The following is a 14,513-nucleotide window of genomic DNA, read 5'->3' on the forward strand; positions in this document are numbered from 1 at the left end:
TTCTGTAATAAATATGAGAGGTCGGTTTGCTGTCACTTTCCTCTGGAATTTAATAGGCTATGTGTCATTACTTATGCTCTTTTACGGGTAGGGAAGGAAACAACAAAAAGGTGTGACAAGAGCTTGGCGGACAACTGTGGATTTCTGCAAGTAACTCCTACCGTCCAAAGGGGATGCGGGGGGCATCGGCCGGACCCCCCTCTTGATTGATTACTTATTAGTCATCCCTTTGGCTAAATGGGACCCATTGAAAAGGCACCGTGGAACACATACATGAATGAAATATTCCTGTGTCCCCTGAATGTCTCCAGAGTAGTTTTGCTTAAGAGAGGGGGTCGTGGCTTAGCATTATAAAGAGGGAAAAACAGCATAGCTTTATGGGTTTATTTAGACAGTTTCTACGGTTTGACATTCTACCGCTGTAAAAAGGGAGAAGGAAAAACTCGAGAGGATCCCAAAGAGAAGAACATTTTGGACATATTTTTATAGTTATTCCATTGTTTCTTTTATTTTTTTCCTCATATTTTATTTTTATTTTTATTTTTATTTATTTAATTTTTTTTTGCCATTTCTTCTCCCGAAAAATGAAACTTTGGACATCACCCTGGGTGTCTTGCCTGGTGATTCTCATCTTGTGTTTTGGATCAGAGTGCGGGATAGTCCGGAAAAAGGGGAGATCCAAGAGGGAGTTGGTGCGCATTAGGGAGGCAAAAGCCACCATCCCAGGGGCTTGTGCCACACGTCTGCCCCGGGGCAAACGCTCTTTACCCGGCTTGGAGCGACGGGTGCTTCGGCAGCGCCGGCGCTCCTCTCAAGCGGAGGGAAACTCACCAGACCGAGGGAAAGCTGTCTATTTTACCGGCAGGGGAGATCAGCTACGGCTGAAGCCTGGCGTGGAGATACCCAGAGGCAATTTCACTCTGGAGATGTGGATCAAACCGGAGGGAGGTCAACGATCGCCTACAGTGATTGCAGGTAGGCTAGTTTGCACATCCTCTATCCTATTATCTGCACAACTCCATTTATTAGTCAAACTCCAAACTGAAGAACGAATTGAAAATAAACATGCAAACCTTCAGCGATTTATCCCAGTCTATCAAACAAAGCAACATGCAGTTTCAGCGAGTTGAAAATGAGTTCATCTAAAAGACTAGACAATGATGTAATGCTCTAAAAAGTACAGCGGATATTTTAGGTAGTGCAACTATAGGGTCACTGAAGATTTTGATCACATTTAAGTTTGCCAGAGATATGATCGCTGCAGTATAATTTTATAACATAAACGTGTTTTTGGTCTATTTTTCCACTTTATAACGGTAATTTATGTGAGTAATAAAAATATAAGTCATGAAATGTAAGTGAGGATTAGTAGCAGCAGATTTAGGCTACTGCATCATTTGACCGGCAGCTGATGTCACTGTGCGTAAAATCTAATCTCTCAACGGACTTGGCTATTTTAAAGCTATGATGTAATGGCCAAAACTTTGGGAGCGAGCACGTCACGTAAGGCACAAAGCGGGAGAGACTCGATGTATGTGGAGGCGCTCAAAGCTCGCAGCTCAAGCCGCAGGCTTGTGTGTGTATGTGTGTCCCCCACCCGGCCCCTCCAAATCGACACCTTTGGATTGGCCACCGGAGTTACGAGACAGGGCTGAGGGATCCAGGGTTTCCCCTCTTGCGCGAAAATGTACTGCTTGTGTTTGTGCACTGATGTGCTTTCACGGTGTTGCGCACAGTCTCTCCAAAACGCAGACGGTTCTGCGAAATCATCGTCGTCATCATCGGCGAGTTTCTAATTTAAGGCACAATCAGATAGTGATAACGCATCTCTCTATCCACCGACTGAGCATAGTTGGATACACAGTCACTTCAGTAAGTCCCTGCCGTAAGAGGAAAGCACTGTGTCATCTATTTGCACTGCTTTATGTCCCGCCTGGTCTCGAGCCATGCGTAAAGAAGCCCCGAAAAAGCGTTAAAACTGCAACGTTTGTTGTGACCAACAGTGCTTTTGTGCATTACAGTATCGGATTTTTATTTATTTATTTTTTATTATTTCTTTTCTTTGCCGATAGGGAGCGTCGCAACTCATTGCCCACCACAGTACTTGTGCAGATGGCTTCTTTTGAACTGAACTGAACTGAACTGAATTGAACTCAGTTCTCCTCAGTTTACTCCAAGTCTGCACGTTTAGAGGATTTTACTAAACAGCATCAATATATTTACTGGCTTACTTGCTCCGTTGTTTTATCTGTGTCATAATCTAACAATAAATAAAAAAATAAAAATATCCACTCTCCTGGAACCACATAAAAAAATAACTTGTCTGGCTGTGTCCACATACAGTAGCTAACCCTAGCCAGTTGGCAGGGACATGCTCTGGAAAGCCAGTTCCTTGTAAGAGTCTTAATCTGGAGAAAAGGGGGGGTAAGAGGGTCTGCTGTGACCTGAGTGACTCCTGATTTTTTGCAGAGGATGGACATGATAACAGGAACATCTGTGCAATATAAAGCAATTTAGTACAGTAATAACACAAACTACTGCCTCTATATTGACCACGGAGTTAAATAAACACATCTCTGACACAATCCTAACAAAATATGAACATTACAGGCTTTACAGATGTGGTATCGGATCTCTCTCTCTCTCTCTCTCTCCTTCTCTCCGCTCTCTTTTTTTTTTTTTTACAGGTGTTGTTGTTGTGCCCAGCCCCCACCTTGCACTGGCTTCTAGAGATTACTATTCCTGTATAATCTTGTGTATTCAGGTTTAAGATTTCCTTCCATCAGTGAGTCAGAGAGGGGACATAAAGATAACAAATATGACAGTTTAACAATTTCAACTGAGCCTAATCTTTTAAAACCAACTGAGACCTCAAAATCCTGGTGCCCCTAACATGCTCCATCCCCATGTTTTGATCCAAGCACAGTGTTGTTGAAGCAACTGGCTTTTTTTTTTCTATTGTGTTGTTTTTGACCACCACAGTTTCTCATTATCACTTCTGTCTTTTTCAGCCTTTGATGCTTTCTTATTTGCCAGTTTTCAGTTTCAGCTTTACATGTTTCTGTCTGGTGCTGTTTTCCGTGCAGTTGTCTAGTTAGTGAACACAGTCTCTGCTGTGAAAACTAGGATGTTATTTGTGACTCTTTGACCAGTTGTGGTGACAGTTTTGTGTCTCTGGTGTCAAATAAGATTATTCTGAATGGGATGATGGCCAAAATAGCTTCATTAAGGAAAAACAGATGAAAGAAAGCTGTCTTCTTTTAATGTATTACGTATGATTGGGTTAGTTTCAAGTTACTGTCTGGTGAAATTACATTCATAGATTTCCTGGTTTGGCAAAAAATATTAAACTTTCAGCATTTAAAGAGGTGTATCAGTTTTTGTAGACAAGATATGTGCACTACAGTTTTTAATAACTATTTTTTATGGCATAAGAACTATTCAAGCTGTAGCTTCATTGTGTCCAGGTGATTAAATAAAAAACTGGTAAATAAACATTTGAATAGCTTTGGACCCTTTAAGTCCAATCAAAAGACTCCTTGGGGTCACGTTTGACAGTTACATGTGGTCAGAATTAATCCCAGGTTTAGCATTTGAACTGTTAGAGAGTACCACTCGCATACGCACATACTTTTCAAAGCACACAATCAGAACATTAAGTTCTGCGTCCAAATGTTATCCAAATTTGTTGTGCCCTATTAGCCCGTGTATCCGGGTCATGTTGGGTTTTCCCACATCAAAGAAAGGGGAAAATAAATCACAAAAGAAGTGCAGGCTCTCTTCCATAACCTGCTGGAGACAATTATGTGCAGACGTTGGCAGATAATTAAGTCGATAACAGATGTAGCCCCACGTAGTGGGATGATACACGCTAGATATCATGCTCATAAATAAAGTTTGTTTGTTTAGGATTTTTTTATGGGTGCTCAAAAATAGTATTTTATTGGTTTACTACAGTCAAAGGTAAGTGTAATCCAGTACTGTGCAAAAGCCTTGAGTCACCCCTCATTTCTTTATATTTTGCTTCCAAGGAGCCAAACTTTCTTGTAAAATTTTAAAGTGGTCTTCAGCAATAGTTCTCCAGGCTTTCTGAAGGTCTTTCAAATTTTTTCTTTGGACCTTGGCTGCTTTTTCTCTCAGCTCGGTCCTTGGGGCTACATTTCAGCTAGTGGTGTTCGGGATCTTGTCAACATTGATGGAATTATGAATTGATTTGATGCTGCCAACATAGTAGAAGCGAAAAACACACAGTGGAACACCATCAGCTGTGGATTGGCCTCCCCAGAATGCAGAACTCAACATTAGTGTAACACTTATTTTTAGCAATTGTTACCTCAGTTAGAAGCTTAAACTTCTCATTAGTCTTAAGCATTATTACAGTGCCTTGTTGTGCCTCAACTGACTGCTGGGAAAAGGGTTTATTGAATACCCCAAATTACAAATGACTGCATATTGTTTAGCTGAATTAACTTAGAGTGAGACTTGACAACTAAGTCAAAAGTTTAAAGCCAAGTGTTTTAAAGTGGTGCAATGATATTTTCATGAATGATATCCTTGTTTTGTTCAACAAGTTTGTTTTTAAATGTCAGTGGAATTTTCCATTGTCTGCATAGGGAAATAGCTGGCAAATAGCTGAAAAGTGACTTTCTTTGACCTTTCAGAGCAAAAACAGTTCAAAAGTAGGCAAAGTCTTTAATGTACCCTTCCTCCCTGCTTTTTTATCAAGACCTTGCGACATTTTTCTTTGTGAGGGTATGTGTTTTTGTACTTTCCCTTTTTTCCCAAGTGCGTTTTCATGAAGGCAGACAAATGGCAAGTGCAACGAGGGCTGCATTTGAACCTGACAGAAACAGTGGTTGACTGAAGCACACACCAACCTCTTTGTGCGTGTTTATGCGTGAACACAAATGTGCACTTCATTATTTCATTTTGTCTGCGCATATGGCCATGGGCATGTGTATTTGTTCATGAGAATGTATATATACATGTCTTTATAAGCATGTGCATATGTGTGCGTAAGTGTGTTTGTGTGAGTCCCAGCGGTCACAATATTGGGTCTGGAAAAGCATAGCATGTTAGATAAATTGACCATGGCAGAATTATGACAGCTGTTTACACTAGGAGCCCTATGAGCATTTTAGCACACCTTTTTTTTTTTTACCTTGAGTGCACTAGCTGGCAGATGGAACGCTTTTTCCTTCCAGTGTAGTGGAAAGCCTGAAAACGTCATCCACTGAAGGGCTGACCTTGACATTGAACCCAACCCTCGCCCTTTGAACATTATTCCATGAAAATACCAAGTTAATGAACGCATACTGTGGTGTACATCTAATTAGAAACAGGTCAAAGTTAGCAAGAGGTCTGTGCAGTTACCATTAGCCAGCCACTTATTGCAGGCTCAGGTAGCCTAATCAGTGGGTAACAAAGGCATCCAAGTTGACAAGTGTGTTAAGACCAAGATGTGATCATCAGCTTTCACTCCATAACAAAGGCAGCGGAGGAAAAAATATGAAGGGCATTTACAGGAATTTGAAGCACTCATCTCAACAGCAACTGCAAAGAATACTTCATATGTATATGGCCTGGGTCTACAGGTCACGGATTGAGTGTCTCTTTGTGGGTAGATATAATTACCTGAAAACTCATGATGTTGGCAATTGTAGAAATTACAAGAATGGAGGCCAGGTCTATCCCCACCTGTGAACACATACAGTAGATTTCCACATGCTGAAATGGACCTTGTAAGGCATTTCCCCCTGCTTTGGAATATTTGCACACTTGGGACTGCATGGATATCTGCTCAGAGTCATGAAATGCATTAATAAACACATGCGGTATGCACAGATGTGGACTTGTGTGCCTGCACACATGTACCTCAACAAGTGCTAAACAAACAAACAGTTAGCATTCAGAGATCCCCTAAGAAGCGAAAACACATTACAATGCTGAAACTGGCATACACAGTCCAAGTGAAACAGGAAAAAGGTGTTTTGGTGCCTCTGCAAAAACAAGGCTTTAGCAGAAAACTAGTCTTTTCTGGCTAACTCACTGGCAAGCGACATTTACATGAACAACTTTAAATGTGCACAGTGTTCATGAAAAAGCCTATACTGAGAGATTTCCATGGGTTCTCTCTTAGTTAAACAAGCTCTTCAACCTAATATTCAGGCCTTAGATTGGAAAAAAAATAATAATATATTTGCTCACTAACTTTGCTTACATTTCCTGTTTCCCTCAAGAAATCCCACTTTTACACATATTCCATAAGATGTTCAAAAGATGCATAAAAATGTAATTGATATATTGAAAATAATACTGAAATATTATCATAGAGAAATTGATATTGATATTGCACTTCTATATACAGTGCCTTGTGAAAGTATTCGGCCCCCTTGTACTTTTCAACCTTTTGCCACATTTCAGGGTTCAAACATAAAGATATAAAATTTTAATTTTTTGTGAAGAATCAACAACAAGTGGGACACAATCGTGAAGTGGAATGAAATTTACTGGATGTGTCAAACTTTTTTAACAAATAAAAAACTGAAAAGGGGGGCGTGCAATATTATTCGGCCCCTTTACTTTCAGTGCAGCAAACTCCCTCCAGAAGTTCAGTGAGGATCTCTGAATGATCCAGTGTTGTCCCAAATGACTGATGATGATAAATAGAATCCACCTGTGTGTAATCAAGTCTCCGTATAAATGCACCTGCTCTGTGATAGTCTCAGGGTTCTGTTCAAAGGGCAGAGAGCATCATGAAGACCAAGGAACACACCAGGCAGGTCTGAGATACTGTTGTGGAGAAGTTCAAAGCCGGATTTGGATACAAAAAGATTTCCCAAGCTTTAAACATCTCAAGGAGCACTGTGCATATTGAAATGGAAGGAGTATCAGACCACTGCAAATCTAACAAGACCCGGCTGTCCCTCTAAACTTTCATCTCAAACAAGGAGAAGACTGATCAGAGATGCAGCCAAGAGGCCCATGATCACTCTGGATGAACTGCAGAGATCTACAGCTGAGGTGGGAGAGTCTGTCCATAGGACAACAATCAGTTGTACACTGCACAAATCTGGCCTTTATGGAAGAGTGGCAAGAAGAAAGCCATTTCTCAAAGATATCCATAAAAAGTCTTGTTTAAAGTTTGCCACAAGCCACCTGGGAGACACACCAAACATGTGGAAGAAGGTGCTCTGGTCAGATGAAACCAAAATCGAACTGTTTGGCCACAATGCAAAACGATATGTTTGGTGTAAAAGCAACACAGCTCATCACCCTGAACACACCATCCCCACTGTCAAACATGGTGGTGGCAGCATCATGGTTTGGGCCTGCTTTTCATCAGCAGGGACAGGGAAGATGGTCAAAATTGATGGGAAGATGGATGGGGCCAAATACAGGACCATTCTGGAAGAAAACCTGTTGGAGTCTGCAAGAGACCTGAGACTGGGACAGAGATTTATCTTCCTACAAGACAATGATCCAAAACATAAAGCCAAATCTACAATGGAATGGTTCACAAATAAACGTATCCAGGTGTTGGAACGGCCAAATCAAAGTCCAGACCTGAATCCAATCGAGAATCTGTGGAAAGAGATGAAGACTGCTGTTCACAAACGCTCTCCATCCAACCTCACTGAGCTCCAGCTGTTTTGCAAGGAAGAATGGGCAAGAATTTCGTTCTCTCAATGTGCAAAACTGATAGAGACATACCCCAAGCCACTTGCAGCTGTAATTGCAGCAAAAGGTGGTGCTACAAAGTATTAACGCGAGGGGGCCAAATAATATTGCACACCCCACTTTTCAGTTTTTTATTTGTTAAAAAAGTTTGACACATCCAATAAATTTCATTCCACTTCATGATTGTGTCCCACTTGTTGTTGATTCCTCACAAAAAAATTAAAATTTTATATCTTTATGTTTGAAGCCTGAAATGTGGCAAAAGGTTGAAAAGTTCAAGGGTGCCGAATACTTTCGCAAGGCCCTGTACTTTAGCTCCCTTGTCATTTCCTCTGACAGCTAACTTTTAGCTAATGTGTTGACTTTGTTTTTTGTTTAATACCTGCAAATGAAGGCATTAATATGTTGATTCATTTTTTTTTCATTCTTTTTGCAGGCCTATACGACAAATGCTTTTATGCCTCCAGTGACCGAGGCTGGCTACTTGGCATCCACGCGTATTGTTAATACCACGACCGTGATCCCCGGTTCTTCTTCTCCCTTAAAACTGACCGTGCCCACAAAGTGACCTCAATCCACGCTAATGCTCATTATATACCAAACCAATGGGCACATGTTGCAATCACATATGATGGTGTGTACATGAAGCTCTTTGTCAATGGGGCCCAGGTCGCCGTTAGTCGAGAGCAATCGGGCGATGTCTTCAGTCATTTGACCCAAAAATGCAAAGTGCTGATGATTGGGGGCAATGCACTAAATCATAATTACAGGGGAGCAGTGGAAAGGGTGGGTCTATGGAGGGAGGCCCGGGGGCAGAAACATATCATCAGGGATATGCAAGGCCATGAGGACCCCCAAGATCTACCTCAGCTGGTCATTCGTGAAACATTTGAGCACCCTGGCCGTAAGTGGCTGACTGTAAAAGATGGCAGTTTCCCTCAGCCTGAGCACAGAGGAGGTGGAAGGTCGGGGCTTGTGGGTGGTGGTGGAATTGGACATGCTGAGGGACTACTAGACACGACCCTGGAGCCTCCAGCTTGTGGTCAAACTGTCTGCGACAATGTTCAGGTCATTAAAAACTACAACCAGCTTTGGACCTTCCGTCGGCCTAAGAAAGTTCGATATCGTGTCATAAATATTTGGAATGATGCGAGGACAAGGCCAACTGTATCAGACCACCAGATCATTCTGCAGCACCAGCAGCTTAATGACGCCTTTAGCCCCTATAACATCACCTGGGAGCTCAGCGTTCACAATGTGACCAACTCCTCCCTACGTAACCGTCTGATTTTAGCTAATTGTGATATAAGCAAAATTGGCGATGACACATGTGATCCAGAATGCAACCATCCCCTGACAGGATTTGATGCAGGCGACTGCACGTATGGACATCGAAACCGCTGCCCTGAACACAAGCAGGGTAATGGTATATGTGACCCTGAATGTAACTCGGATAACTTGTTCTATGATCTTGGCGACTGTTGTAACCCCAATGTGACAGACGTGACCAAGACATGCTTCAACCGCTCCTCTCCACACAAGTAAGACTACTTTCTTGACACTTTGTATGACACAAGGTTTTTAGCACTGGTAATTCTCTGGTATTTTTTAATAAACATATTTTACTGTAATTCTCAAAAAAAAAAAAAACATTTACTGACCACATCATTTTGAGTGTAATTTGATAGTGTTTTTTTCTTTTCTTTTTTTTTTTTAAACTCTGACATGATTGAGTAATTTTGGTAAACCAAGTCTGCGCTATTGCCTAAAATGCCAAGAGTAACTCAAACAGAAAATCTTTCCATACATGTGTCCCTGATGAAAGCTTCCTTTAAAAAAAAAAAAAAAAAAAAAAGTCTAATCCTACTGTTTCCTGAGCATTTGGGCTAAGGCGGAGTGTAACTCAACTCCCAGCCTGTGTGGCCCAGGAAAACCTCTGGGGGCAGCTAGTCCAATCTAGCCTTGGACTGGTTCAATCAGTGTTCCACACTTAAACACGGTAAAACAAACGCAACCGGATGACTTTCCTGGTAGCAAATGCACAGGCCAGACCACTCATTTTTGTATCCAGTTTTCACCAACTCTCCCCACCTTTTTCTACTCTGTGTCTCCTATACCCAGTGGTCTTCATTAAACTGGCTTGATTATAGAAGGAGATTTGGTTTGGAAAGAGTGACATTCTAAACAGAGTGTGAGGGCAATTAGGAGTAAAAAAAAAAAAAAGAGCTCAGTATATTTTCTTTTCTTATAGCAAGGGAATACATTTCAATGACATACCACTCTCATGTGGCCCAAGGAGGCAGGTATGAGTGCTTAAACAAATTCTCTTAAAGAATTATCCATAAAAAAATGTCAAGAATGTTCATTTCACTTATGTTGCAAAATTCCCAAGGCATATTGCAGGCTGTATAGGAAGAAAAAGATTATGTGATTTCATAACTTCAGGAGAATACAGAGGTTGTTCAGAAATGCCTGCAAATTTTTGTTTTTGTGGTAACTTCATTGCGGTTTGTAGATGATGAGTAAAAGCTGGCAAGGAGAATAAATCTCTGGAATTTTGCTGTATTATGGTTTGAGCCAGACCTCCAATAGCAGGATTGTTTGTTTCTTGGTACACTGAAACTCAACACAGTAGAGCAAGACATTTTTGTGGACAATGCAGGGGGTCTTTATGGTATGCCAGAAAAAAGAGACAGGCCAATGTTTGTCAGTATTTCTGGCCACTGCCATGTGAGGACAAGTGAAAGGGACTGAAGCTAGTAGACTTAGTGTGTGGGATTGTTTGGTTCTTTTCTGTTAGCATGAATCAAGGAGATCAGGGTGTTTTCAATCACAGTAAAGCTGGAAGCGCTGTCTATTTGGCACTGTCCTGTTGTTTAAAATGACTGCTAAATAGCTGAATAATGACATCTAATTAACATCAGAGGGTAAAGCAGGTGGGTTTGTCATTGCTTCCATATCTCAGTTCCCACCACATCTCTTCCAACTTAGTCATCATTAGAAACCCATTAATCAAGTGGTGGCTAACTACTTCATTTAGACATCAACCATTGGCAAAAAGCTTGCTCTTGCAATGTGCAAGTCTCCCTGTGGGCATTTGAAAGATGGGTTTGTGAAAGGAAGGATACCAGTTAAAGTGAAAACAAAAAGGAGCACGAGAGAGTTCAGCCTAAAATATAGATATAATCTCCCCAAATGGTCGCTTTTTTTTTTTTTTTTTTGTTTTGATTATGGTATGTCTGGAGAGACTTGCAGAGAGCTGCACTACAAACAAATTGACATTCCTCCTTAATTATGGAATTCTGGATGAACAATGTAGTGCGTATGCAAGGGAACAACAGTTGTGAGGTTCTGCATTTATTTTTGCAGCATTTGGGCCTGTTACCACTTACGTGTAGTGTTTTCAAAAAAAAAAAAAAAAATCTGGCTAACATAGGACACACGCAGCTCAGTGGTGCTGCATCAGTCTCTCTTCTGAAAATACCACTGATAATAATCCCCCTTCCTCTCCCCCCTCCACATTTGGCTGAAGAAAATATTTTGCATTGTTTTCACAGCCCTCAGTTTTGACACTTCTTTTGGTTTTGGTGGTATTTGATGTTATCTGACAGCATTTATTTTAAGGCTAAACATTCTCATGTCTGGAGCCTGGTATATCTGACACTAGCTGTAATACATGCAATGAGAATCTACATTTTGAGTACAGAACAGCTGAAAACAACACTTTGAATGCATTGTTTGAGGAGCTGATATGTAGGTGTGTGTTTTATTACTAATTAGAGATTAATTGAATTCATGGGTAAATGAATACAAGATCACAGGTCACACAGGAACTTAATCCATTAAGTTTTTGAGATCAGCTGGTGGAAAAAAATCCTGTGAATCCTGTGGAAATGCCACACAAACTAAAGCAAGATAGATGCACAAACTTTGCAAAATAGTTACTGAGTTACCTCAGTATGGTTTTAGTAAATGAAGTTCTGGCTTGGCGTTGTCAAGGGCTCATAGGTCATCTGTTTTCACTCGGCCTCTGCCCATCCCTACCCCCTCCCTCTCGAGTCAATACCTCTCACTGTGGCAGGTTAATGGATGGACCATCTTATGTCTTTCGTTCACTCCTTCTCCATGCTGTATTCCAGCTGGGTGCAGGGCTCTTGACATGGGAGTTTTACAGTTGGTCGTCTAAACCTTAAGCCCCCATCCCATAAAACATAATGGAGTGCTTGGGTGTAAATACCAGGACTTTTCACTTCCCCTTTAAAGCTGTAGACTACTTATAAAACCACCTGTTGTTAAGGTTTCACCTGTGCTCTCGTGGGGGCTGGTAGAAGTCAAAAAGTAGATTTTCCGCATAACTAGAGGACTGAAGGGATTGTGGGAGGTGGGTGGCTTTACGTAGGCTATTGTAGGAATGCAGGGTCGCATCTGGCTTTGACGGGATAATATATAGCCAGATTCTGTTGGTGGTCCTTTAAAAATATGACACATTGGGGAATTCAGCTGATATAGCATTGGCAAGGTAACTGTGGTTCAGAAGTCAAGTAAGGTTCTGATGAAGCGGTTCACACATTTCTGCCAGAAAGGAAGAGCGTTATGCTCAGCACTCCATTAAGAGCTTTTATTTCAGATAAGAACTTGGAAAGTCAGAAAGCATCAGGGCTATCCAATCATCTGTTTCATATGTCTCTAAATATTTTTTTTTTTAAACACAGCAACAGTTCTTATGCATGTGTCTTCCTTGAAGGGGTAAAATTTTTGTTGGAAGGTTACAGAAGAGAGTGTAAGCATAGTAATAAAGACAGAGATGAATGATGGGGCTGTGGTGTTGACCGACTTGATGACAGGGGAGCTGAGGGCCCCCTCTAATTTCAAAAGTGTTTTTGGCTGTGAAACTGTCATTGCCATGCCAGCTTGCCCCAGCTTTCACACTTTGCTGCCCTAGTCACATGTATATGAGGCAAATTTATGGCTTTATATGAATTATATATGGATGTAAATGGATAAAGTCAAAATTCCCCTATTTAATATGTATCAGATATAAAAGCATTAACATGACAGTTTGAGCTGCCTTGTGGACCCCTGAATTTCCCCAGTAGAGATGCCCTGCAGTGATGCTTGATTACAGCTAGGGTCAATTTTCTTCACTCACCTTACCTTTTGCACCCCCCCCCCCCCCCTCTTCCCCTTCCCCTTCAGTTTTCTCTCCTCTTTTCTCTCTTTGTAAGTCTTTGAAACTTGTTTTCCCAGGACAAAAGTACTGTGGTTAAATGCATGGAAAAATCTTGTCTCTCCCAAGTGGCTCATCTAAGCTGAAAAAACACGATAAGAGGCAAGAGTGGGAAACATGGGTTATTGGATGGGGAAATAGTTGAGGGGTCTACGAGAACATTGGGGGTGGTGTAAAGTGAGGTAAAGGCTAATTGACAGGGAGGTTTGAGTAAGACATGAATAGATAGATGTTCTGATTACACCCCTATGATAAGGTCACTGGGGAATGACTTCTTACAGCAGCAGCTAACCAAAACGTAAGACTCCTATAACAACATAGTCCGACAGTGTGAAATCAGAAACATGCACACATGCACATGCAGAGAGACAAAAGCCTCTTTTGTCAGTTGATTATACTAAAACTAAAACTTCTTTGCATATTAAAGGGTTAAAGGTTAAAAAATGAAACTGTAAATTAAATTTATTAAATAATTTCTGCTCTTATTCATTGCTGACTCATTCATTTCAGCATCAAAACCCTGTGACCCCTTTCCCCCCAACACGCATGTCCAAATATTTTCTAAGGAAATAATGAAATTCCTGAAATTATTAGAAGAGGGACCTTATATGATCTGTTTTCTCTTGCTTTGTCTCTCCCCTTAGACCTGGCCCCTTTGAATGCCCTTTGTTACTCTCGCATAGGCTTGAAGAAAGCATGTAGTACACTAAACCCTTTATCGAAAACGTCTGTTTTAAGGGAGCACTGAATCTTCACTAAGCAGCCTTTATTTAACTTGTGATTTCAGGTAGATGCAGACTTGTCCAGCAAAGCTTGTAGAGATTTTATGAGGCACTTTGTGTAGCTGCATATAAAATGCGCATTGGTGGTAACCTTAGTAGGATTGCTGCTGTGAGGGAAAAGAAATTATCTCACTGGTCAAAATTCTTCCATAACACTGCCAAACAGCAGTGTTAATGATTTTTAAAATGCTGTGTTTAGGCCATAAGAACATATACTAATAGGCATTTTAGTTTTAATCGTAAATTAAAAATTTTTACACAGACGAGTTTTTTTCAGCCACGTATTAACAAAGAATATATCCTTACAAAAAATTTGCACGTTGGTATATTGCTGTATTAAATGATGAGTGGATGTCCTTTTGCATTCAAAGATTTTGGTCCATACTGACATGATATCACAGAGTTGCTGCAGATTTGCCGGCTGCACATCCATGATGTGAATCTCCCGTTCAGCCACATCCCAAAGGTGCTCTATTGGATTGCGATATGGTGGCCATGGAGACCATCTGAGTACAGTGAACTCACTGTCATATTCAAGAAACCAATTTCAGATGATTTGAGCTTTGTGACATGGTGGGTTATCCTGCTGGAAGCAGCCGTCAGAAGATGATATTGTGGTCATAAAGGGATGGACATGGTCAGCAGCAACATTCAGGTAGGTTGTGGTGTTTAAACAATGCTCAATTGGGGACCAAAGTGTGCCAAGAAAATATCCCTACACCGTTATACCAGCAGCAGCAGCAGCCTGAATAAGACAGATCCATACTTTCATGTTGTTATTCCAAATTCTGACCCTGCCATCTGAATGTTGCAGCAGAAATCGA

The 14,513-nt window shown here is 41.0% G+C and overlaps 1 protein-coding gene across 1 annotated transcript in view; it reads left to right on the forward strand.

Annotated features, from left to right (window-relative positions):
• Nucleotides 1–562: 562 nt before the first annotated feature.
• Nucleotides 563–14,513, forward strand: part of pappaa (pregnancy-associated plasma protein A, pappalysin 1a) — a 101,809-nt gene continuing 87,858 nt past the window's right edge. The window contains exons 1-2 of the mRNA XM_030743034.1: nt 563–975; nt 8,117–9,221. Of these exons, the coding sequence (XP_030598894.1) occupies nt 8,323–9,221 (899 nt within the window). The 5' untranslated portion in view covers nt 563–975; nt 8,117–8,322. The remainder of the gene's footprint in view (nt 976–8,116; nt 9,222–14,513) is intronic.

This window comes from Archocentrus centrarchus, chromosome 12, assembly GCF_007364275.1.
Source record: "Archocentrus centrarchus isolate MPI-CPG fArcCen1 chromosome 12, fArcCen1, whole genome shotgun sequence".
Classification (NCBI taxonomy): domain Eukaryota; kingdom Metazoa; phylum Chordata; class Actinopteri; order Cichliformes; family Cichlidae; genus Archocentrus; species Archocentrus centrarchus.